At 46.1% G+C, this 26222-nt stretch overlaps 1 protein-coding gene across 1 annotated transcript; it reads left to right on the top strand.

The window, feature by feature from the left end:
- Positions 1-2475: 2475 nt before the first annotated feature.
- TTC34 (tetratricopeptide repeat domain 34) lies at positions 2476-26119 on the top strand. Its single transcript, XM_048519285.1, has 8 exons — positions 2476-2559; positions 3024-4673; positions 7540-7765; positions 10254-10446; positions 14012-14178; positions 17794-18064; positions 19678-19892; positions 25275-26119. Coding segments are annotated over exons 1-8 (3246 nt in total). The 5' UTR covers positions 2476-2557; the 3' UTR covers positions 25797-26119.
- The last annotated feature ends 103 nt before the right edge of the window (positions 26120-26222 follow it).

The following is a 26222-nucleotide window of genomic DNA, read 5'->3' on the forward strand; positions in this document are numbered from 1 at the left end:
TCGTAACATCTTCTGTCGTGGGCTGCAGCCCAAATTGCAGATCTGGTTCTTCCAAACCCAGTGGTTGATGTGAGAAGATGGAAAACCCAATTTCTGCCCCGATGCTAAGGAGAAACTTCTTTTGTGTGAGAACGAGGCTGCCCACCTGCTTTCTCCTTTTGAAAAATTAATAGCCTGCGCTGAGACAGAAGGAGGAATGACAGATTCTGTTTTAATATTTAACTAGTGTTCCGGACACCCCTTTCTAGCTGTCTCTTTCTAATGCTGTTCTGGATGCCGGTTTGGGAATGCACAAAACCTTCTGTGCGTGACAAGCTCTCAGAATCCTGCAATTTGGACTCCACTGACTAATACAGTAAGTTACACATCTCCTCATGTTCATGGTTATATATTTATCTACCATTGATATCCACGTTTCTCCCCAGTTGGAACAAAGCAAGTTGGCAGAAGTTTTCACGCTTTCCTAAACAAAGCGGCAGGATGCTGCGAACAACAGGTAGGCAGATAATGTGTATTACTGAGGCAGAAATAATGCAGGAAAAGGCACACAGTTTATGGAGTGAGGGAAGGAAACGGAAAGGCAGCACCACAACGAAGACTTGCAGGCTGGGTTTGCACAGCTAGCCAGTGAAGCTGAATGGTGAATTTAAATTTGAAATAGCTGGGATGAGGGTGAGCTGGTAGTATAAGGCTGCCAACTCTGGGCTGGGAAATTCCTGGAGATTTAAGTTGCAGCCTGGTGAGGGTACGGCTCATGGAAGGGAGGGACCTCAGTTGGTATAAGGCCATAGGCTCCACCCTCTAAAGCTGCCACTCTTCTCCAAGGGAATGGGTCTCTGCAGTCTGGAGATCAGATGTAATTCCAGAGGATCCCCTGGTCCCATCTGGAGGTTGTCAGCCCTATGGTAGTAGCTGCTCCTCCTCCTAACCTGGAGAACTCGGTTTGATTCCCCACTTCTCACCTGAGTGGCGGAGGCTTATCTGGTGAACCAGATGTGTTTTCACACTCTTGCATTCCTGCTGGGTGACCTTGGGCTAGTCCAAGTTCTCTCAGAACTCTCTCAGACCCACCTACCTCGCAAGGTGTCTGTTGTGGGGAGAGGAAGGGAAAGGAGCTTGTAAGCCACTTTGAGTCTCCTTGCAGGAGAGAGGTGGGGTATAAGTCCAAACTACTACTACGACTACTACTACGACTACTACCCCTCCTCCTCCTCCTCCTCCTCCTCTTAGTGGAGCCAGTTCCGCTCCCCAAGCCAATCAGCCACCAAGGATTCAGCTGATGCTGCTCAGTGCCAAAGATACTCCATTCCCCATCACCCCTGGCGATTGACTGAGCTGAGAAAACATCCCTTCATCTTTAGACAACTCTGAGGTCACACCTCCCTGTGCCAGCAGCCTGGTCTCCTCCTGCCATCCCCAGTTAGAACCTCACCCGCTCACATCCCCAAAGGCTAATTGCAGCAACCCAACCTTGCCAGATGCTGTAGAGCAAATGAAAAAGGTCTCGTTCCAACTAGAGGAGATCCTCCCAAACCATGTTCTGTCCAAGAAGCTAGTTCCATATTATTCACACTGGGGTTGCTGAAAAGGTGTGCCATTGGGAGGGGAAGCAGGTCCTTTTCAAGGTTGCCAACCTCCAGGTGGGGCCTGGAGATATCCTGGAATTATGACTGATCTCCAGAGTGCAGAGACCTGGAGGAAACAGTTGCTTTGGAGGTGGGTCTCTGTGGCAGATGCCACATTTTCCAGGCCTCCACCCTAAACTTCCAGGAATTTCCCAGCCTTTCTAACTTTTATATCCTGCCTTCTGTCCTGAAACTCAAGGTGACTAATTGGTCAACGATAGGGAACACATACAGGATTCATAATACCCAGATGCATTCACATTTCATGCCTAATTTATCATTTTTTCAAATTATTAACTTTGGAAAATTATTATTATTATTATTATTATCATCATCATCATCATCATCATCATCATCATCATCATCATCATCATCATCATCATCAATGATAATAATTTTATATACTGCCCACCCCCGGAGGGCTCTGAGAGAGTATAAAAAGAGAATATATGCGGTGACTGTATTGTTTAGCTCAGGGGTAGGGAACCTGCGGCTCTCCAGATGTTCAGGAACTACAATTCCCATCAGCCTCTGTCAGCATGGCCAATTGGCCATGCTTGTAGGGGCTGATGGGAATTGTAGTTCCTGAACATCTGGAGAGCCGCAGGTTCCCTACCCCTGGTTTAGCTTGTCTTTCTCAAGAAAATCAAACAAAGCCTGTTTTGTACAAATGACAGCTCACAGTGGACACATAACTCTCTCTCTCTCTCTCTCTCTCTCTCTCTCTCTCTCTGTCCCTCCTTGCTGAAAACTCCTAGTGTTTACTGTCTCCTGGGAAACAGCAAGGCACGTGGCTGTTGAAACAGCATTTTCCATGTCAATGGGAGCTGCTTCTCTGGAGAGCCATACAGGGAAGGTTGCCTGCTATAGGCATCCTTACCAATGAAAACAGGCCGGGATCATGATGTACCCCTAACCGAGACTGCTTTACTATGTGAGTTCCCTCTCCTGATGTACACTCTTTCTTGCTTCTTGTTTTCTGGTTTAAAGAGGGTGGGGACATTGGGTAAGGAGGCCGTTTCACTAGGGTTGTCTCAATGCCCATGTGCCGGGGGTGTGCCATCCAGGGGGACGTATGGGGTCAAATGTCCCCGGGCTGTGGCCATTTAATCACATGGGGGGATCGCCCCCACACCCCTGCTCCTTTCCCCCAGGTCCATACACTGACTTCAAGATCTGGTGCAAAAAATGATGTTTGGGTGGGGGGGAGGGCAGCTGCCCATATAGCGGGGAGGGGGTGATGACAGAAAACTCATATTTTGCACTTGGCTACATTTTTCCTAGATATGCCTCTGCCATGGGCTACGTAGACTTTTTTAAATAAATGAGGGCTACAAAGGCCATTAAACAAAGAAACCTCAACAGAGCTCTTATCAGTGTTGTTCTCTTTAAAAATAGGCTTGCAAGTGGAACAAATATGGTTGCTGGAAATGGAAAGGTATTGAAAGCCACCATGACAACCAGAGAACAGGCTGCTTATTTTTGTCAGGAAGGGGACAAACAACTAGCCATGGGAGAACTTTCACTAGCCACCGCTCTCTATATGGCTGCGTTCAGCTACAGTGCCCCAATTGTGGTAGACAGGGTGGCATCCTTGGGAAAGGAGTTGCAGGACAAAGTAATTGACATCTTGGAGAAGTGGTGTCAAAATGAGAGTCCTATTCCCAGGGTTCAGTGCGGCAACCTAAGCACCCCGTCGCTCAACGTGGGGATTGCGGCTGTTTTCCTCTCGACCCTAAGCCCCAACAACCTGGCTGCCTCCCTTTGCAAGATGGACGCTTTGCTCAAGGTGGGCCGCTATGAGGAAGTGGTGAGCCGTTGTGGTTCTTTGCTCAACAGCCACAACTGCGTCAAGCTGGTTCTTACCAGGGCTTTGGCCCTGGTGCTGTCAAAGACATACTTCCAAAATGGTGCCATGGATTACCTCCACGCTTTCGAGAAACATCGGGATGAGACAGTGACCTTTGTTACCTCCAGGCAAGAGGGCCATTTGCAGCAGATAATCCGGGCGGTCTTGGATTTCATCTCATATCAGGAAAGCAAGCATCAAACCCGGTGTCCAGAAAGCAGGCTGAGCAGCTGCTATGACTTCCTTGTGGCCATAGCACCAGAGGACATCTACGTATGTCAAGCCCAGGCAGCCTATTTCTTTGAGAAACACAAATACCAGGAGTGTGTGTCTGTCTACAGCAAGGCTTTGGAGGCCTTGTCCACCAGTGGTCCATTATGGGACAAGAGAGCTGCCGGCCTTCTCATGGACAGGGCCGCTGCTTACTTCTCTTTGGGCGGGCACGAACAGGACATGATGCGGGACTTGGCAGAGGCCTTCCGGTTGAATGCCAACCTATCGAAGAGGCGCTTTGATGAGCTTTTTTCTGATTGTGACACGGAGAGGATTGAAAAACACGCCAGGGCAGCCCTGGATGTGGAGTTTGCGGCGTACAGGGAAGCCGTGCGGACGCGGCCTGAAGTTCGGAGTGATGGCGGCAAGGAGCTGCTCTCCCCCGTCATATGCACCCTTCAGTTCCTCACTGAGATCTCTCCTGGGGCCAGGCGGGAACTCAGCGTACGGCTAGCAGACTGCTACGTCTTGGAGGGCAGCATCACCAAAGCCTTGGAACTGTGCAACCGCCTTCTGGAATCCGATCAGGGGACGTATCACAACACCCTCCTCGCCCTGCGTGGATTTTGCTTCTTCCACAGCCAGAGCCTCAATGAGTCCCTCCAGGATTTCCAGAAGATCATCGAACACAGTTCCCCACATCCCAGTAGCTGTGTGAAAGCTTTATGTGGCCGTGGCTTGATTCGGATTTTGAGCGGAAGTCCTTATCTTGCAGTGCTAGACTATATCACTGCCTGCCAGGTTCGGTTTGAGGAGACCGGCTTTGTGGTCAAGTCCTATGTTCCGTGGAATCAAAGAGGCTACCTGGTGAAGGTGCTCCAAGAAGAAGGGCAGAAGATTCTGCAGAAGAATCAGGACCTGGGAGGCAACTCAGCTTCCCAACAGAACAAATCAGGAGTGTTGAATGGATTCCTAATGAAAGAAGGGTAAGTATAGGCCCCTTCCGCACATGGAGAACAATGTACTTTCAATCCACTTTCACAATTGTTTGCAAGTGGATTTTGCTATTCCGCACAGCTGCAAAGTGCACTGAAAGTGGATTGAAAGTGCATTATTTGGCATGTGGGGAAGAGGCCATGGTGGAACTTTGTGGGGCACATTCCTAATCCAAAGTGTATTGTTGCTACCAACTCACAACCTCAGGAGCAGCGGTAGTGTAGTGGTTAAGAGCAGGTGTACTCTAATCTGGACAACCGGGTTTGATTCCCTGCTCTGCCGCTTGAGCTGTGGAGGCTTATCTGGGGAATTCAGATTGGCCTGTGCACTCCAACACACGCCAGATTGGTGGCCTTGAGCTAGTCACAGTTCTTTGAAGCTCTCCCAGCCCCACCTACCTCACAGGGTGTTTGTTGTGGTGGGGAAGGAGTTTGTAAGCCCCTTTGAGTCTCCTACAGGAGAGAAAGGTGGGATATGAATCCAACTCTTCTTCTTCTTCTCAAGCCCCACTTGAGGAAATATTGGAGGCAGCTATTTGGCCACTGCTAGGAACAGGATGCTTGCCCAGTAAGGTTGCCAACCTCCAGGTAGGCCCTGGAAACCTTCCAAAATTACAACTGATCCTCAGAATGCAGAGATTAGTTGCCATGAAGCCAATGGCTTCTTTGGAAGGTGAATTCTGTAGCACCGTACCCTGCTGAATTTCCTCTCTCTCCAAATCCATCCCTCCCCAGGTCCCCCTCCCCCCAAAAAAATCTCCAGGATTTTCCCAACCTGGAGGTGACAACCACATTTCCCAGATCAATGTTTTGTCAGGGCTGTTCTGCCAGTTGGCCAGAACAGGAGTGGTTCCTGACCAGGCGGGAAGGCTATCCAAAAAACCAGGTCTGTTCCTAGTGGGTGTTGATTGAACTAAATGGGGGGCAGATATTGCACACGGTTCAGTGATTAGTTCCCATTCATACCTACCCTCCTCACATCTTTCATTAAAATTAGTTTAAAAGGCAGAGCAAGGTTGTTTTGAAAGGAAAAAAATTAGAACAGCTCTGAGGTGTGTGATTGTAATTGGTGGGCAGCACACCCGCTGTTTCAACATACCCGTGCTTGTTCTCTGTGTGTGCCCACACGCTTTCTGGCTTTCGAGGGGCATTGGGTGATTTTTGGAATCTTACACTGATTGGGAGGAAATCTCCAAAACTGGGAAGCTGAGAGCACTCAGGCAGATGCATATTTTGTCCAAGCTTCGCACAAGACGCATCACCCCCTCCGCCAAAAACTTCACTTGGGAGCAAGGGATGTTTACAGAAATCTTTGAGCAAGAGGAGGAAAAAAGAGACACAAACGGTCCATGGACCTTCGCTCCAATGACTTCCCTTTAAGAATCTCATGCTGTATATTTTCAACCCTTACTGCATCTTTAGCCATTTCATGTCGCTGGTCAAGAAAGGAATCTTTGTGTCCAAGAATGACTGTCTTCTATTTTGAAACTCCGGCAGTGCAGGCTGCAGGTCTTTGGCCCAGGGTCTTTGGCCCAGGGAGAAATGATTTCTTGGTTTGGTGGGAAGTGCCATGAAATCACAGTTGACTTTGGCAACCCTGTAGGGTTTTCAAGGCGAGAGAGAACAAAGGTGGTTTGCCATTGCCAGCCTCTGCGTAGTAACCCCGGACTTCCTCGGTGGTTCCCATGCAAGTATTAACCAGGGCCAATCCTTCTTAACTTCCCAGATATGATGAAATTGAGGCCCTTTCCACATAGCAAATTCTGAGTGGTTGCAGCCGGGATAATTGAACGCAGCATAGCCCTGGGCCTTTCATATGACTGGCTGTCCTGTGGACAGTCAGTTAATCAGCTGGGGCACGCGCCTTCGCACAGAGAGAAATTTTTCTCTTTCTCCCAATACTAGAACCAGGGGGCATTCATTGAAAATGCTGGGGGGAAGAATTAGGACTAATAAAAGGAAACACTTCTTCACGCAGCGTGTGATTGGTGTTTGGAAAATGCTGCCACAGGAGGTGGTGATGGCCACTAACCTGGATAGCTTTAAAAGGAGCTTGGACAGATTTATGGAGGAGAAGTTGATCTATGGTTGTCAATCTTGATCCTCCTTGATCTGAGATGGCAAATGCCTTAGCAGACCAGGTGCTCAGGAGCAGCAGCAGCAGCAGAAGGCCCTTGCTTTCACCTCCTGCATGTGAGCTCCCAAAGGCACCTGGTGGGCCACTGCGAGTAGCAGAGTGCTGGACTAGATGGACTCTGGTCTGATCCAGCAGGCTCTTTCTTATGTTCTTAGGTGCTTTCTTTGGGTAACTTAAAAAAAACTTACCTCCTTGATGTGCAGCTATGCAGGCAGGCACACAGGCTCCATCAGAGTGGCTCCACAGATGGGAGCCAGAAGGGACACAAAACAAAAAGCGCAGCAGCACAACACGCCTCACAGCCACGGCTGTTCACTCAGTTGCAGCGTTAAAAGAATAGCAGAAATCCTGATTCTTGTACAACCCGGGTTGCGGGGAGAACCCAGGGCGGACTTGCTTCAGGAGCAGGATCCATGTGAAGTCCCCACCCCCAACCCGGGTTTTTATCCCACCCTTAACCCGTGCTTATTGGCCCATGCAGAAAGGGCCTGAGCTAGCATGGGACATCCAGGTCAGGGTCTGAATTACTCCCCCTAATTTTCACACTTCTCCACCACTTTTTACAGCTAACGTTTGCATGACCTATGTGCACGCCCTGCATACATGTCCTTTCAAGAACTAGAGTTTTCTTCCTCCCAAGACCTGCACATCTTGCATCATTTGAAAAGGATAGAGGCGCATAATCTTTTGAGAGACTTCTCTTCTTGCTCCATTGCACAGGGATGCGTGTGGGGTCCACCAGCTGGCGACTCTCCTTTTAGAGCTGGATGATTCCGACGAGGCATCGCAGATCCTGTGCGCTGATGCCCTGTACCAGATGGATCGAGCGGATGAAGCCCACAAGATCCTCCTGGTGGCTCTGTCCAAAACCACCCAGAGATCTGCCATCTTGGCAAGGTTGGCTGTCCTTCAGTTGAAGAGAAGCTTCCTATATGACTGCAACCAAGTAAGGAAAGGCATTGGGCAAGGGTCAGTTTGTATGTACTCTGTTCCGCATATAGTTTGATCAGTTGAGGTGCAGCAGTTGTCATGCCCCCACAGACCCTTTAAGATTTAGTTTCCCTTTATATAGAATGGGTTTAGCTATGTTTGTATAGTATTCAATGGGAGGGAACCTAATTTAGTTCTGTCCCTTTAAGAAGCCCTAGGGCTGGTGTTCTACGGCAGTTATTACCCAGCAACCCGTCTGGTTTTGGCAGTTAGGTGCCAACGGAAGCTGGGTGACAGCAACAAGTTAGACAGTCAAAGATGTTATAGACTCACAGTATTTAAGTTAGACAGTCAAAGATGTTATAGACTCACAGTATTGAAAGTTAAACAGTCATAGATGTTATAGTCTCACAGTATTTACGTCAATAAGTTCCAGCCTCCAGAAAGTTTCTGCAACAAAGTAACCTTTATTTAGTTAGACCCGGGAGGAGTCAGGATCTGTCAACGTTGTTACAATTAAAGCTTTAAGTATTGAACTGTTAACTGAGTCAGTGAGTCTTACATTCTGCTTTGGCCGGGTGCAGGGCACCTAAATAACCACCTGGGAAGCAGAACAGTCTAACTTGCAGTCTAACTTGAATGTTTCCAGTCGAGAAAATTGTCTGCTTCCACATTAGAATATAGTCTCAAACCAATATGAGAATTATTCATTTTCATGCGCTACCTTTGTCAAAACCATTACATTGTGCATGATTGAACATGGTACTTTGATACAAGAGCATTCATGCCCCCCAAATTTTTTACTTTCAAGTAGATGGGAGGAAGGGGCTAGGTAGGCACTAGGATTAAGGTGGAGCATACTACATCAAAGAAGGTCTGGCATGCTGTGTTCTGTGGAGGAGGGATACACAACCTACTGTCATCTTTATATGGAACAGAGTATAGTAACAGCTAGACTGCTTCTTACATGTCTCAGTGAAGCTTCCTCAAATGAGGATTTAATTAGCTTGCAGAACAATTACCTGGAGCCACTGAGCCCAGCCATATGATCTATCATGCTATTAAACCGTGCATGTTACTAAACTGTGCATGTTTGCTGGTACAATTTGAGGATGACTCTGCTTTACCTCTTCCTGTTTTGTGAACTAACTGCTCTTTATTTTTTTGCCCCATTTTCTGTTTCCTCTCAGCAAATTTGTCTGTATCTTGTGTATTGTCATTGTGAAGTACAGCATGCAGATATCATTGGGGGGTGGGGGGGGGGAGAGATCAGGCAGAGTGAAAATAGAGGTGTCCAAATTAGAATTTCCAAACCTCCAGGTAGGGTCTGGAGATCTCCTGGAATTACAACCGATCTTCAGACCGGAGACAACAGTTCCTCTGGAGAAAACGGCTGCTTTGGAGGGTGAAATCTATGGCACTGCACCCCACTGAGATTCCTCCTCTCCCCAAGTCCACCCTCCCCAAGATCTGCCTCAAAATCTTCAGGAATTTCCCAACTTGGAACTAGCATTCCTGTCCCAAATGCACAAGACCTTCCCGGGTTTTAGTTGCAAAATGTTGGAAGAAATGAGAATCATTCACCAAACTGAAACACTTAGTAGAACCCACTACCAAGCCAGAGCAAAGCAACATCCATGCAGAAGGTCCCCTCTATTGTAAGCATCCATCCCATAATTAGAGGTGGGATCCAGCAGGTTCTCACAGGTTCCCAAGAGTAGGCTACTAATTATTTGTGTGTGCTAAGAGTGGGTTACTAATTGGTGATTTTGCCACGTGATTTTTGCCTTAGTTACACCCCTCCTCTCAGCAGTAGCGCACAGAACTTGAAGCAGTCTAGCAGGAGGTGCACCGGCGTGCGTGGCAGCCTGCACCTGCGTGCATTCGTTTCCTGCCCAAGGACGGGCGCAGCGGCTGCGTCCTTGCCACAGCCCCGCCCAGGAATGCCCTGCCCCTAGAATACCCGGCCATGCCCCTGTCACACCCCGCCCAGCCCCATTGGCGCTTCGCCACAGTTTGAATCCCATCACCATGGGAACATGTTACTAAAATTTTTGGATCCCACCACTGCCCATAACTATACATTAGATTTAGGGTGGCTGGAAGAACTACCTACTGTTCTCCAGCAGAGGGCACAGTTGCCTTTTTAATACTCAAGGTGCAAGAAAGCACCATCAGAGAGACCCTTCCCATCTACAAAAGCATTCAAAAGCAGCTTTTAGCAGAGCGATTGACATGGAAATTGATGGAGGGCAAGGGTAGAATCCCACAGAGGCAGACTGGTGCACAGTGATCTTCCCTTCCCTTCCCTTATTCCCGCAACAACTTTGCAGGGTAGCTTAGGGTGAGGGAGAGCAACTGAATCAGTGAGCTGCAGGGCAGAGCAGAAATTCGAACCCAGGGCCTCTCCTACCTCAGTCCTCTGTTCTAAATGTAACACCATGCTGGCTTTTACAACTCTGGAGTTATTTTGTCATCCTGTTCTCTGTCCCTTTAAAATGAAGCTCCTAAAGAAGATGGTCCAGTCTGGAGACACCAGCTGTCTCCTAGCCATTGTGAAGATTTTGAAAGACGAAGACCGGGCGTTGCTTCAGAGCCACTGCCACACCCGGGCCATAACAATCCTGAAGAACAAGCAAAGTAGCGGGTACATAAAAGAGGCCGTCACATACCTCTCCTTTGCCATCACTGCAGCCGGTAAGAACAGATGCTTCATGTCGTCGACACAAAACGAAGGATGTATGAAACTGACCTGTGTTTTCAAGGCAACTCCTGCTTTTGTGCTGAGCAATTTTCTCACTCTACTGTTTTTCCAAGTGTGTGGAATGGCATAAAATAGCCTGATCTCATCAGATCTCCAAAGCTGAGCTGAGTTGGGAGGGAAACCTCCAAAGAAAACTGTGCAGAGTAAGGCCATGGCAAACCACCTATGCTTAATCACGTGCCTTGAAAACCCCACCAGAGGTCAGTCAGCTGTCACAGCATTTTACGCGCGTGCACGCGCGCGCACACACACACACACACACACACACACACACACCCCAGTCCACCAAATGCTGCAAATTTTATCCAGAGCTTAGTTTCTTCATTGCCTTCATTTGGCCAGTCCATCATTTGTATGAGCCTCCATTTTGCAACAAAGTGCATTTTGTTAAGCGAGATTAAGGACTTCCCATCAATCGGGTCAGCCAGCGGGTAGAGGTACAACATCTGCGGAGGAGAGAGACATTCCTCATTGGGCAAAGTTATTGAGGCCATAAATCTTTCTAAAACAGAGTCATGAGAGAGTCAGTTGACAATTGAGATGTTGACCTATCGGGAAAAGATAAACAGACATGTGTGGGTACTAGGCCTAGTTCTCACTGAAGTGATAAACTCATGTCTGGAGTGCACCATGAAAGACTAAAGGCCCTCATGACTGTGTTTTCCCACAAATGAAGAGAACACCCCCCCCCCCCCCCACACCCAGAAAACTGACATTTTAGGAGAAAGAACTTTCCTAAATGCTAGTTCCCTATGAGCAATGGTGGGAGGAGGAATGTCAAAACCCTGCAAGTAGTTAGGGAAAGGAGAACTTTGGAAGCATCCCTCGATGCAGAGAAATGCAGAGAAGGGAACGTTTTGATCTGATCCCCTCGAGTGAATGAGAGAAGCCCATCCAGTTTTAGGAAAGAGGGAAAGTGTTATGGGAAGATTTAGTTTTAAATAAATGTCTTATTGACGTACGATTCCACGCCGCAAACCTTTTTTGTTTCGTGCCTATACTCTTTCCTCGTTCTGTGGGACAGCAATACTTTAATAAGGGAAGTCATCCACTAGGTGGTGCTCGATACTTCGCTTGTGCTTCCCATTTTGATTTGATCTGCATCATCTCTCTGGAAGGGGCGGTAAGGAAGTTAAAATTTAAGAGTTTTCACCAAAACATAGAAATTTAGGATGCCTTTGAATTACCCATTCCTAGATAAACATTGTCTCCCTTGAGTCACCGTGGCTGAAGCAAAAGAGGGTTTCCCCCAGTTCCTGCTCTCTGAGATCCTGTGAGAAAAAGATACTATGGATTGCAGAGGGACCTTATCCTAGATGTTGAAGACATCCTCAAATTCTGTCAGCAATATTGTGTGAATTCCAGGACAGAAAAGGTTTATTTTTTTTTAATTACCATCTGTTCTGTTCTGGATTTCCATCATTTCTGTGGTCAGTCAGCCGCCATACCCAACTGGAGAAGCTAGCATTTGATGCACTGAACCACGTCAGCTGAATGACCCTTTGCTTTACAATCTTTGTTTCAGGCAATGGAATATCTCATCTTGCCTGGGGACACCTAGCACAGAACAATGAGTGCTTAAGTTCTGCAGAAGAAGTCTTGGCACCAGGATCCAAATCTCTCCTCGTTTTGGGAGTTAGAGGGTTGATCATATGGAGAAATTGATGGTTTGAGCCCAAGGAAAGCTTGCTAGAGGCTATAGATCTGAACCAGCGGCTTCCAACCTTTTTTCATTTTATGGATTACTAAGCAATCCTGTACCTTTCTTTGCTTCAGCCACTGTGGCTCAAAGGAGACTATATTTATCTAAATCATGGTCCCCCTGTATGATGCTCCTGAATACCATGGCACCCTTGGTGCCCACCAAGCTTTTCAAAGTGGGTGTGACCATTGAAAGATAGGACTTGTTATTATCTGCTCTTAATACAACGCAAGGGTTTTCCATGGGCAGATGAGTAGAGCTGATAAGCAGCTGGACTTAATCAGTATGTAGTTCCAACCCCCTTTCAAAAATTTCATTCTTCCTAAGAGTTATTAGGAGGGAGGTATTCCATTTGCTTCCTGTGGCAGCCATGTTGGAATGGTGCTTTTAACCCCCTCTCAAAATTCCAAAGGTGTCCATAGGCTTAAAAAAGTTAGAGACCTCTGATTTAGCTGAATTCTTGAGACCAGTTTTGAGACCAGAAAAAGGCAGGCAAAAATGCCCCAAACAAAGGAACCAGTAGTTAATTTAAACCTCCTACATTCATATGCTCTAGTATTAAGCCAACTAATTCCTTTCTTATGAAACCTCAGCTTGTGGGTTCAGTGGGGCAGAACTTGGAAGGAGTTTTGCAGCAACTACATTTTAAACAAATTTGTTTACTCTTCCTTAACATATAACACTCATCAAGTAAACATTTAGCATAACAATTCAAGGTCCTGGTTAAGTTTCCTTTCACGTCCCTCTAATTACAGTCCGATAACGCCAAGTCCATTTTTTTCCTGCAAGTGGGTGGCTCATGAAGACTCCAGATGCTTGGTGTACTGGATTTGAGATGATGAAGATCCCCAAAAGAAATTTCACCAATTACACACAAAAATCCCTGAAACAATATGTTCTAACATTTACAATATAGCAAAAATATACATCTCCCTTCCAACCAGTTCCCAACAACATTACCTTAAACAAGATGTTAAGAGCTTATATTAATCTATCAAAGTCCTAGCCCGGTAGCCTTGCTTCCTTCAACTTCATGAGTTCTGCAGTCTTCTGCTTCTTTCAGTCTCCACTAGGCTTGGTAAATACCCTAAAAATTTGGTCAAATTCGGTCAAATTCGGTAAAATATCTGTATGCGTGAATAAGACAAATAACATGTTCAGATATACCCGAATATTCAGGTATATCTGAAAAAATTGTGTCCATTTGAATTTCTTTGTATTTTTGGGTGTTTCACGTTTTGGCCTTCAGGGGGCACATTTTTAAAGCTAGCGGCACCAAGATTGCGTAATATGATCTGGGGACTGTCCTGATGATTCTCCCCAAGTTTGGTAAGGTTTTGTAAAGGGGGGAAGTTATGGACGCCCAAAAGTGGGTGCCCCTTCCCCCATTGTTTCTAATGGGAGCTAACAGGAGATGGGAGCTATCCCTTGGAGGGTCCATAACTTTGGCCCCCTGAACCAAACTTCACCAAACTTGGGGGGTTTCATAAGGACAGTCTCCGAATGAGACCCTGAAATTTTGGTGCCAGTAGATTTAAAAATGCGCCCCTGACAGTCACCCAAACAAAGGGAAATGCCAGTCAACTGGAGAGTAAATGACTAAACTGCAGAATAATTTTTAGAAATGTTCCTAGTCAGGCCAGAATGTAAAGTAAGTCTATACATCTGTGCTCATCACCAGCAACTGTGGGTGCGGGGATTTGCTGGAAGATGAAATTAGTTGACTATCTCTTCCCCTGCCAATAAGATTAGTGCTATTATTCAATATTTAAACCTGGTTGTTCTGTCTGATCCAGGGGGATTTGCGGCAGATTCCCTTTTGACTCGAGCGCGATGCTACGGGCACCTTGGACAGAAGAAAACAGCCATATTTGATTTTAATGCTATTCTGAAAGAAGACTCTCAGAATGTGCAGGCTCTGACTGGAAGGGGGTTCATTTATTTGGCTCTGAATCAGAAGAAGGTAACATCATTTTAAAAAGTCTTTTGAAAATTGTGATCGTGTACTGCCAGTACATTCGTAATTACTGACAAAGCTAGCTCCCCAGCCTGGAAAAATGCTGTCGTTTTAGACAGAAGGTTTAGAGCATTTTGGTTTTTTGCAAAGAACACTAAGAAAATCTATCCTTTGCATAGTGGAAAAACTCTAGCTAGGCACCATGTAAAATAGCATAGCTATCTGGGTCTTTCTGTGCTTTAAATAGAGTGTTTGAGTATTTATATAATTGTCTGTCACCTTGTGAACACTCTAGCTGTAATTGACAATGAAGGGGAATTGCAAAAATTCTCTGGATCGTGCTATACCAATACCTGGGAAATTGGACACTATCCGGGGGCGGGGAGGACTAAGAAAAAATCACATCTCTAATTATATGATAATCTAAGAAGACATTGTTTGGTTTTAATCAATCTTTGGGGTATTCTTTGAGGCGTCTTTTGGCCAGATAGGTTTGTGATTCTTTTGAAGCAGTGACTCTTACCAAGGGTGATACATTCAGGGAGCTATCTACAACTCTTGAGGGGCATTTAGAACATGTGACCTATGGGAACAATTCAGGATTTTAGGTCAGACCTTCTTAGACCTACTTCTGGCAAGCCCCATTTTACTATTGGGTACCATAAAATAATTGCTAGAGCTACCCTTTGTCACTTCCTGTTTTTCCCTGGAAGTGATCTTGCGACATTGGTACCCAGCTGTCAGCTGACAACCCTACCCCTTCTTTCCACTTGCAGTGTTTCTGAGAGCTAGAAAAGGAGTGTAGCTTTGTAATGCTCACCCTGCTCTGAGCATAAAATCCCAGGTTTCTCCTTCTGCCCTTAAAAACATGGCGCATAGCAAATAAGAATTGAACTCAGCATTAAAGAGTCAGCTGGAGGCAGTTGGGGAAAAGAGTCTAGTTGAATGTATGCTTGTGTATCCTGTCTACATACCATAAATAAACCTCTATAACAGTGAAATCCTAAAAATCATTGAACTGTTCCAAGCTCATTTACTTCAGTGGGCTGAAAAGGGTGTCTCTGGTTAGGATTTCAATATTAATCCCGTTGTCTGGCTGGGGTGTTGTTTTTAACTTGCTAATTTCTTATTGTGTTTTGGGAGGCATTCAATAATAATGTTGCGTAATTGGTGGATTCAAGGTCAAGAACCAGCGTTCTGAACTTTAATTTCTCGGTTACACATTTGGCTAAGTATATGCTGAGGGTCTGTAAAGATAGGATTCCTCTCATTATGGGACGATGTCTGGTTCTTGGAAGTATTGTGATAGCTAATCAGTGTCTTATGTAATGAAACTAACCATGCAAGACGAGGAGCTTTATTAAAGGTTCTGTCTTCTGCAATTAAGTAATTTAAACAGAATGGACAAGAGAGGAAGAGAAAGGAGGAAAAGCGACTTTTTCATATGAACTCTCAGATAAACAGAACTTCCTGTCCTTTATCACAAAACTCTAATCAAATAAATACGTGCAATGATTGCTAAGTGGAGCTTCCATGTTCTGAGGCAGTATATCTCTGTATATCAGATTTTGGGGACAGAGAAAAGACTACTGTGTTCATTCCTTGATTTGGTAATCTACTGCCTCTTGTTAGCCTCTGAGTCCAGTGAAGGGGTGGGGGGTAGAGAAGAATCAGGTCACCTGAATGGTCCCAGACAGAGCTAAGAAACAGCAGTTTTCAGTCAGAAGTGCCTCCCCCCATCACAATCTGGGATAATTTGAATAAATGCATGAAGACATTTGATGCATGGACCCAGTTATCCTTAAACAGCTGCCGGTTAGATTTGGAAGTGCCTAAGTGAATTTAGATGCATCTGTTCCACGTAATTACAATGTTTTCTCACAAGAATGGACACTTTTGTTTGCAGATGCCCTGCTATTCACCTGCCATTACTGTCTCCAATTTTTAAAATATAAACAAAAATTGGTTTGAGAGTTTTGAGTTGAAACTTACTACTTAGGCATCCCAATGTGATTTTGGTGACTGCCTGGGAACCTAGCTAATCTTGTGATCATGTCTTAAGATCACTTGGCAAAATGATACTGAGGGCCCAGATAAACAAACAGTCAATTTATCCTATGAAGTTTTGATTATTTAAAGGACACGTCCAACTTTGCAGTGGCAAAGATGGGATTCCATGTCCATCCATCAGTCAGTTTAATTACCTAGATGACCACAATGCATACCTTTCCTCCAGTAAATGAGATGACTTACTTCTAGGACTAGGCAAAAGCAACCTTGACCTGTTTACTATCAAGTGGCTACTGGACAGATACAACACTGAACAACACAGCTCTATATCCAAGATGAACTTCAACAGGCCAATTCAACTGGGAGCAAGTTTTTCTTGTAACTGAAAGACTCCAGTGAAGGTGTACGAGCCCGAAAATTCTCTGTACTCCTCCTTTGAACATCAACCATTATCCTCAAAGACTGTGAAAAAGGAGGGGAAGAGAAGCAAAGAAGGAAACGTTACAGTCCCTATTTCTCCCCAAAAATCCCCAGAAAATCACAAGCTTGAAAATGATAACATTCATCTTTTTGATAAAGGTTAAATAGGATTAATATTTGCAAAACCTTTTTCCATTTTGGTGGCTTAAGGCACACCGTTTCAATGTTGGATGCTTGCACCCCTCCCCTACGGCGTCTTAATGAGAAGACTGTGTTCGCCGGCTTATCTGCTCTGCAAGATAGCAGCTTCACAATAAACAAGCTTAAATTTTTCCACTCGTATGCATCTTTAATTCCGGTGGATGGAAATGAAGGTCTTTTGTTTACAAAACTAATATAAAAGGCAGCTAATTAAATGTCATTTTGGCTTTGGGGGGTGGGAGAGAAAAACATAGAAATGAGCTCATAATACGTTCACTCAAGCTAATTCAGCCTTTTAACTCCTGCTGTTATTTCCGCCACACAATAATCAGGGATCTTTTACCAAAAGTAGTAGAGGCAGACATTTTTAAAGGTTGGCAATTGGTTGGTTCATTCCCAGAAAGGACACAGCCTATCTTCATGAAGATAGAGAGAAGACATGCCGGAAGGGAAGAGCTAGATTCGGGTCTAGTGTCACCGTAAGAGATCAACAAATGGAGGTATAAGCTTTTGAGACTCAAAGCTCTTTTCGTCAGATACAGCGTGAAGCAGAATGAAGAGAATTTTGACTCTTGAAAGCTTATATCCTGAAAATCTTGTTGGTGCCACTGGGCTCAAAAAGGGGATTTAGTCACAAATCTAGAACATGAAGATTTTAAGAGCTGCCATGAAATGCTGAGGATTTTCCTGCGCTCACTTTTTTTAAAAAGAGAAAAGATTTCTAGTTCTTATGGCTGGACAAAAAAAACTCAGACACTTCGGATCAGCTGTTATGCCCATCTTGAAGCAGACACACTGGTGATTTCTGCACATCTGTAAACAAGGAAGCCCTTCAGAGAAGGGATGACTCAGGTCCCAATTTATTGGGCAGTGTGTCATGAAAATCAGAGGGCTCTGCGCCAGAAGCAAGTAAAATGGCATGGCTTTAGGGTAACAGACTGGGTAAACCTGGAAATTAAAAAAAAAAGATTGTCTCGTTTTTCCATGTAGGAGGCTGTGTCGGATCTGATGTCTGCCATCAAAGTTGATCCAGCCGTGGCTATCTCAGAAATCCTCTCATTAAAGCAGGAAGCCCGGATGCTCATCCATCAGTGGCTGTTTGATCACTGCCGGGCTGTGTTATTTGAATTCAGTGCTGCCAAAGACCCGCCATCCAGAGAGATCCTACAGGACCTCATTGTAGTGGGAGAACTGCTCATGAAAATCAACAGCAGGGAGACAAAGAGTCACATCCTTTATGTGGATGCACTGGCAGCAGATGGTAAGAGACCTTTCGACCAAGCTGGAGATCGTCTTCGTGTTATTAGTGCGGATGCTTCCATCAATTTCCACATATAAGTTTCTCCCTGAATTACCAGGTTGCGTTATAGTCGTCTGGGTAACCTTGCCTTTATAAGCATTTGCAAGGGCGTACCGCCCAGGGGGACATATGGGGTCAAATGTCCCGAGGCTGCGGCCATTTAGTCACATGGGGGGCTGAAAATCCACCCCATACCCCTCCTTCTTTCCTTCTGGGTCCATACACTGACTTCAAGACCTGGTGCTAAAAATGTTGTTTGGTCATGGTGGGGGAGGGTGGCTGCCCATACGGGCGGGGGGCGGGCAGAAAACTCAGATTTTGCACCAGGCTACATTTTCCCTAGATACGCCTCTGAGTATTTGGGAAGGGAATAGCTGCATGGAAGCAACACATTGAACTGCTGCTGACCTTGTGGCTCCGGCTTTGAGCTATCAGCTCTGTCTTGACCTTGGCCTGAATCTCGGGACTTGTGTTTTTTGCTTTGCTGCCTTAGGGAAGCAGCTAATACCCTCTTGCTATTGAAAGAACTTTTAATACAACACAATTTTGTGTGTGGAATAAAACATTTATTAACAAAATTGGTTCAAGGTACACAAAAGCATAAGGCATGGGGGTCTGATCTTATGGCATGTGTACTGGGCAGCCAAAATTGCTGTCCCCCAGACACCTAATTTTTTCTCAGCATGCCTGCCAATGAAAAATTATAACGCACACTGGAGCAGCTATGAGATTCCAGATGGGCGGTCGCCACTTCCTGAAGACTCTTTGCTGCCAGGGGCACAAGCCAACTAAGCCCACGTCTGGGCAGGTGACCCCTTGGCTTGCTCCACCCCAAACCTCGTGAGGAGGTTCCACCACAGCGGGAATTTTGCCCACTGCCCCCCAGCTAAAGATCAGTCCCCCATGCGCAAACCACCATATAACAACAAGAAAGCGCATGCACTAACACAGACCAAAAAACAGGGAGAGGTGGGTGGGAAACACACACGCTTCAGCAAATGGGGAGGTGGGGAGGCCGGGCTCATGCTTAAATAGGCCGCCCGGCCCCACCTCCCAAGCCAAAGCCTCGTGAGCATAGAGGAGCTCGCAAGGCAAGGGGGAGGAGGCAGCACCATGGAGGCTGTCCCTTCCCCATCAGCAATGGCAGCTGCGGTAAGTCACAGCTGTTCCTTCCCCTTGGACCTGTTGCTGTGAGTATCAGAACTTTTGTGCTTGACTTCTGTAATACAACTTTGATGGTAGAAACTGGATTCTGTATCTGTGTGTGTGAATGGGTAATGGGATACCATGACAGCGGGGGAGAGGGGGTTGGTGGCTGAATGCACCTGACATGATGTATGGGAGTGGCGCCCAGGGCTTAGGACCCCATGCCCTCCCTCACCACACGTATGTCCAGCTGCGAAAGCCTTTGACAATTTCTATGCAACTACTATACTATGAGTTACACAAAAGGTTTTGGACTCATGGGGTGGGGCCTTGAAGACCAGCGTGATTTGGGTCTGGAAGCTGCCAGAAAAGTAAACATTGGTTATGTCAGTATCCATTAACCACACTGTCTTCATGTTGACCCTCAGGGAGATACAAAGAGGCCCTGGCTCACCTCCAGGGGTCATTTGGCCAGACCCCACCTGATGATTTGGTCAACTCTCGGTTCGGCATTCTTCAGGTCAAGAAGAGAAACATCTACACAGCAGCTCATATTTTGGCTGGATTAGCTGCAAAGGACTATGATGAGCTACAGTTCCTCATGAATTTCTTAGACACCAAGCAGCGGCAAAGCCTGGCCAAGGTACAATTTACTTTATTCTTCACTCTTTGAACCAGATGTGAATCAGATTTGTTTCTGCACTCCTACATGACCTTGGGTCATCCAGCAGGAGTAGCAGTGGTGTAGTGGTTAAGAGCAGGTGTACTCTAATCTGAAGGAATCGGGTTTGATTCCCCGCTCTGCCACCTGAGCTGTGAAGGCTTATCTGGGGAATTCAGATTAGCCTGTACATTCCAACACATGCCATTTGGGTGGCCTTGGGTTAATCACAGCTCTTCTGAGCTCTCTTAGCCCAACTTACTTCACAGGGTGTCCGTTGTGAGGGGGGAAGGGTAAGGAGTTTGTAAGCCCCTTTAGTTTCTTATAGTAGAGAAAGGGGGATATAAATCCAACTCTTCTTCTTCTTCTTCTTCTTCTTCTTCTTCTTCTTCTTCTTCTTCTTCTTCTTCTTCTTCTTCTTCTTCTTCTTCTTCGGAGCTCTCTCAGCCTCACCTACTGTTGTGGGGAAAGGAAGGGAAAGGAATTTGTAAGCCACCTTGAGTCCCCTTACAGGAGAGAAAGGTGGGGCATAAATCCAAACTACTACTCCTCTTCTTCTTTTAGTCCTTTGGTAAATTTTTCCAGAATGTTGCCTTCTTTTCAAAACTCCTGTTTCCCTTTTACGAGTGACTCTTCTCAAGAGGGTTTTTTTAACATTTTGGTTGTGTTTGTGTATTCTCTGCTTTCAGCCTGGAAGGTCCATTACTGCACTTAAAAAAAAAAAGCTGTCTGCTGATACGCTAAATAAATGAATGTGCCTGGAGAGGGTCGCTTTAGATGTGCCTTGGCAAGCCAGTGGGAGGGTGTTAAGTAACCAAGTATTAATTTACCAATCCCTGCAACAAAGGACCTCTCTACTACAGATAAGGCACGGAGGAGAGTGGGGGGATATAGCTCTCTGCTGAGAGCGAGAACTTGAGCGATTTTAAGAACTAATTGGCAATCACAGACTTTTATGTGGGAGATAAAAGGACAATCAAGAGTGGTTCTCAAGGGGACAAATTGACTCCTTATGCGCATAAGCAAGATTTTTCCGAGCCAAAGGCTCTTAGCAGCTTCTTGGCCCAATTTGCTGGGCAGATGGGAAAGCTGCTTGTAGCTATAGCAAACTAGACTTGCAGACAGGAGTACGGAGCGGGGAGGAGGAAGGGGACCCAAGTCCAGTCCCAGCCGGCACTGGGGGAACGCAGACCTTCCCAGGTGGGAAGATGAATGAACCCTTTCAGGCAACAGTAGTTGTGGTCCTCACAGTGATCTCTCCTCAGTACGCCTGCCTCCTTTGTGTGGTCCACTGTGTTCCTTGGGCCCTTTCTGCATGGGCAATTTACGGCGCCCTGGGGACGGCAAATACGCCGTCCCCAGGGAGCCGTTCGCACAGGCAGTGCTGCGAAAACGCAGCAGCGCCGACCTGGCTCCCCTCCCCCTCCCCCAGGGCAGTATCAGGCCGCCTCCAAAAACCTCCCTCCTGGAGGGAGGTTTTTGGAAAACAGCGCATTTCCGGCGGCGCGGTGCGAACGGCACCGCCGGGAACACGCTGTTTTCCCCGTCCCTCTCCTCGTTGCCCTGCTGGCCTCCTAAGACCCTCCCTTGCTGTCCTCCGACCCCTGGAGGTCGGAGGGCAGCATGGGCGGGTCTTAGGAGGCCAGCAGGGCGACGAAGGCAATGAGGTGAGTGGGAGAGGGACGGGGAAGAGGCGGCTCCATGTGGAGCCGCCTCTCTTGCGCTGGCCTCACCGGGGGCTGCTCGCACGCTCCCGTGCGAATGGCCCCCACCCCTCCACCGGCAGAATTCCTGCCGGTGCAGGGGCGCCCAAAGGCCCGTGCGGAAAGGGCCTTGCATTCTTTTTCCAGTTGCTGCATTTATGCTGGGAGGGAAGGCATGGGGTGCCAACCTTCAGGTGGTGGCTGGAGATCTCCTGCTTTTACAATAATATCCAGGAGATTGAGATCAGTTCACCTGGAGAACATGGTTGCTTTGGAAGGTGGGCTCTATGGCACTGTACCCCATTGAATGGGAGACCACCCAGGAAGACTTTGCAGAGGAAGGCATTAGAAAACCAACTGTGCTTCTTGAAAGCCCCTTGCTGAGGTCACCATCAGTCAGTTGGAACTTGGCAGCACTTATGTGGGTACCTTTACATGGTCAAACAGGCTTTCTATCTGGCTCATTTTCATCCTACCCTTTCTACAAGATGCTCAAGGGAGCACGAAGGGCTCCGACAATGCCCTGAGAGAGGTTAGGCAAAGGAAAGAGAGAGAAAGAGATTGGCCCGTGGTTACTTACTGTGGTGGAATTCTACATAAGAGGCCACTCATGCAGTTTTTACCAATGCTTATTAATTTTAAAAAGAAAGTGAATGAGCTGAAGGAAATGAAATTGCTCCATGCTCCAGTTTTGGAGTTAATTTTGAAAAATCTCAGCGTTAAGTCATAACTGGGGTGGGGGAGGACAGAATGCAGATTAAAATGGAGGGATAACAAAAGAATGGAATGATGGGAATTCATCTATCCCTCCTATGGATGATTTTTTAGTTTCACATTTCTGGCTTTTCAGTCCAAAATCCTCTTGTAGCATTTATACCTTGTGTGAACTAACCGCCTTCTGCATTTTTGCACCCATTTTTCCCTGCATACGATATTTTCTACATTATTTATGCATCAATAAATTAATGCTGTACACTATACATATACATGATGTATATTGTATGTACCAAATAAAAACAATATAGTGTGCATGCACAACATGGGTATCTGGGCAACAGACAGCAAAATGAAAACCAGTGAACTGAAATTGTTGACAAAAATGGAATAGCGTGTCCCGAACTTCATATTTGCCTTGAAATTTCACTTTAAAGAAAATTCTGCAGCAGTATTAGGTCATTTATCTATGGTACAAGAAATGGCTTAGAGAGTTATCAGCCTTCCTGCTATCCAATGACTACAATGCTGTTTTCTGGAGCTGTCAGTAAACAAACAAACTAATTTTGGCATCTGTCAAGCTGTCCTGATATATCAGGAGCTAATTTCTGCAGCAGTGGATTAGCAGACACTGTAAAAGAAGGAGGATTATTTTATTGCTCTCCTTGGCTGGCAGCTATAGGAGGAGAGCCAAGTCAAAACTGTCATTACTAGCTACTGATTTAAATTAGAGGAGTTTCTGTAACCTTTTCCAGAGGATTTGGTATTAGTTTGGCTGGGTGACTCTCCCCTCTGAGGTGACTTCATTGCAGGATGAGAAAACTATAAGATGGCCAATCTCCTTGTGAAGTCCTGAGTTCTCCCAGAAAAACAAATGATCTCCATACTACAGACATCTGTTTCCCCTGAAGAAAATGGAAGCTACACAGACAGCTCTCTGATATACCATAGATCTGAGCTGAGATCCAGCCCCATATTCTCTCTTTCTCAGGTGCTGCACCCAAATCTCCAAGAATTTACCAGACTGTAGTTGGCAACCCTGTTAGAGCTCTTTCTTTCTTGTGTGATTTCTATATGTACCCATCTCCCCAAGGGGAGGATCTGTAGGCCAGAGATAGCCAATGCTTTGAGGTCAAAAGATCTCTATCCGCTATGGCCACACAAACCTAAGAAGTTAGCAGATGAAGCTTCTCTTGACTCAGAGATAAGCAGCCTGCAAGCATTTCTCCTGCTTCATTTGCTGCTTGTTATGCAGCTCTTAAATGCACTGCAGCAGAGTGAGAGCAGAGGAGCTACATGGCATAGTGGTTAAGTGCTTGCACTGCCACTCACACAGTCAGGAGTTCGAGCCCCCTGTGGGTCAGATATCCTGGCAGCTGGATCATGGTCAACTCAGCCAGCCATCCCTTCCTTGGTCGGTAAATGAGTACCTAGCACATAGCTAGGGGATAAAGAATAGCCGGGGAAAGCAATGGCAAACTACCCCACAAAAACGACTTGACTATGAAATCACTGCTTGCAGTGTTACTCCAGGGTTGAACATGACTGAAGGGGAAACTTTACCTTTACCTAGAGTGAGAAAAAAAGTTGGCCACCCAACTGGGAAAAAAATAAACCAGGGCCTGCACGGGCCAATAAAAGCAGGGGAAAGGCGGGTTACATGAACCCCGCCCTTGCCCTGGCCTGTTCGCATGGCTGGCTGTCCCATATGCCATGATACGGCCCATTTCCCCTGCATGATTCTGCAGATGGGAGCCGGGGAAGGGATGTTTGTGATTCTCTTGTTAGAACTCGTGTTAAAACGAAAGAATCACGAAAATCACAATTCTTGAAAAACCCAGGTTAGGGGGGGAAACGTGGGGCAGTCCCAGTTTAGGGGTGGGAACCATGCAAAATTCCCACACACCCCAGGATTAACCCATTGTTGTCCCGGGTTTATTGGCCCATGCGGAAAGGGCCAACTTGCTCAAGGGGTTAGCGGGACACCAAGCCATTCTTGGTAATGCAAAAAACACAAAATTTAGTGTAACAAAACAACAACAACAACAATAAATAGTTCTAAACCCACTGGAAATGAATGCAGTGCAACTATATTGAAACAAAAGGGCCCTGCGGTTCTGGAAACTTTGTTGTATTAAAAATGTCTTTCTCAGGACCTTGTTTTTGCAGTGTAAAATATGCTACTCTGCAACAGCATGGTAAAAGCCCCATTTCATTTATGAACAGTAAAGAAGCAGTAATGAAAAATCCATTAGAGTTTTAGCGTTCTAACAGAGTTCCCTAATTGACCTTCATGAACTGGAATAGGAGGGGGAAAACACATACTCTGGTTCTGTTTTGAAATGTGCGGCTGATGTTGTTTGTCTTTATCGCCACTGCCCTAATGAGGCAAAGTGAAGTAGAGGGCTTTACCCTTCATAACAGCCACCATCTCATCTTCCTCCTGACCCTCCCCATCCCTCCCTTGATTGCTTTCAACTTCGGTCTCCCCCCTAATGAGGAATCCAAACAAAATAGGTTCAGCTCTTTCCATGGATGAAATTTCAATGAAAGGGATCCAAGCCATCTTCTCTTGGTAGTCTCTGCATGTTTTTTCCCAAACTTGTCCAGGCCTCTTTCTTGTTGGTGACATAAACACAGCCAGTCGGGGATCACATCCTAAATGTGACAGGGTCATGGCTCCACTTAGCCAATCAGATCTAATTACTGACAACACAAAAAGCAAACGCTACCTTCAAAGTTGAAAGTGCTCTGAAGGAATTAAAAGCTGTGGCATGCTGCCCACGCTCCAGATTTTGGCACAAAGTTTAGAACCTTTCCTAGTTAAAATGGAATTTTGGAGGAGACTGAAATTCTGAAAGAGTGAAAGATTGGAATAGAATAGCAGAAATCCTTCCAAGGGAGGCGTGTTTTAAACCGGGATATCTAACAGCCTTTCTGCTCACAGGTTTCTGCCAAAGAGGGGAATGTTTTGGTGAAAGAGGACTGTTATGGGAAGGCTGTTGGCTATTACTCTCTGGCAATCTTGGCAAGCAACAGCAACCCCGTGTATCTTCGCCAGCGTGCTTCGTGCCTAGCTCATTTGAAGGACTACCAAAAGGCTTTGAAGGATATGGACAAGGTGGTCGACAACCACAGGACCGAAGGCTTGGGGACAAAAGTTGAGGATTTCTGCTCCCAGGGGCACATGCTCTTGGCTGTTTCCAAGGAGAAAGAGGCCGTGAAGCAGTACATCAAAGCCCTCCAGCTGGAAAAGACGTTGGCTCTGACCAGTATTGCGGCTTGTCCCAACAGGGATGCGCTGTCCAAAGCGTTCCTACAAACTGCACAGTCCTGCTTTGAAACGTCCCAGTTTGAAGACGCCTGGGCTGCCACAGAATACGGCCTGGTCATTGACCCGAACAGTAATGACCTCAAAAAACTGAGGACGAGACTCAAATGGGAGGCCTCTGGATGCAGAGTTCACTAATTCTGTGTTTTTGCCCTGCAAAAAAAAATTTCTCCTTTTTTGTTTCAAAGCTAAGAGTGCATGTTTTGATGCTTCCATCCCATACAGTCCAGCGAATGTTCCTCTGGTCATTCTCAGATATGAACTGTAATTTGGTGGCCCACATGTAAATTCAGTTTATAGTCCTAAAAGTGAGGTTATTCTCTCCAAAGCTAATTATATAGTTTAAAAGTAAATAAAGAGCCGCAAGAAGTGAGCAAGGAATTTGTTGAAGGTACTGATGAATACATTATTTCTTCCATTTTCCCTCAAAGGTAAAAGTGTAAAAAAAAATTTCTTTCATTCTCTTGAGGGAGGAATCAAACCTATGACACCAAACCAGCATGAAACACAACCACCATTAAAAGATAATAGTGCTAAAACCAGTGGGAATAAAAAGCAGAAGTT

The sequence above is a fragment of the Sphaerodactylus townsendi genome, linkage group LG16 (assembly GCF_021028975.2).
Source record: "Sphaerodactylus townsendi isolate TG3544 linkage group LG16, MPM_Stown_v2.3, whole genome shotgun sequence".
Lineage (NCBI taxonomy): Eukaryota > Metazoa > Chordata > Lepidosauria > Squamata > Sphaerodactylidae > Sphaerodactylus > Sphaerodactylus townsendi.

Excerpts from the sequence above, each read along its gene's own strand:
- TTC34 (XM_048519285.1), top strand. Across the intron at positions 18,065-19,677 it reads GGATGCACTGGCAGCAGATG|GGAGATACAAAGAGGCCCTG; the intron begins GTAAGAGACCTT and ends GTTGACCCTCAG. Across the intron at positions 19,893-25,274 it reads AGCGGCAAAGCCTGGCCAAG|GTTTCTGCCAAAGAGGGGAA; the intron begins GTACAATTTACT and ends TTCTGCTCACAG.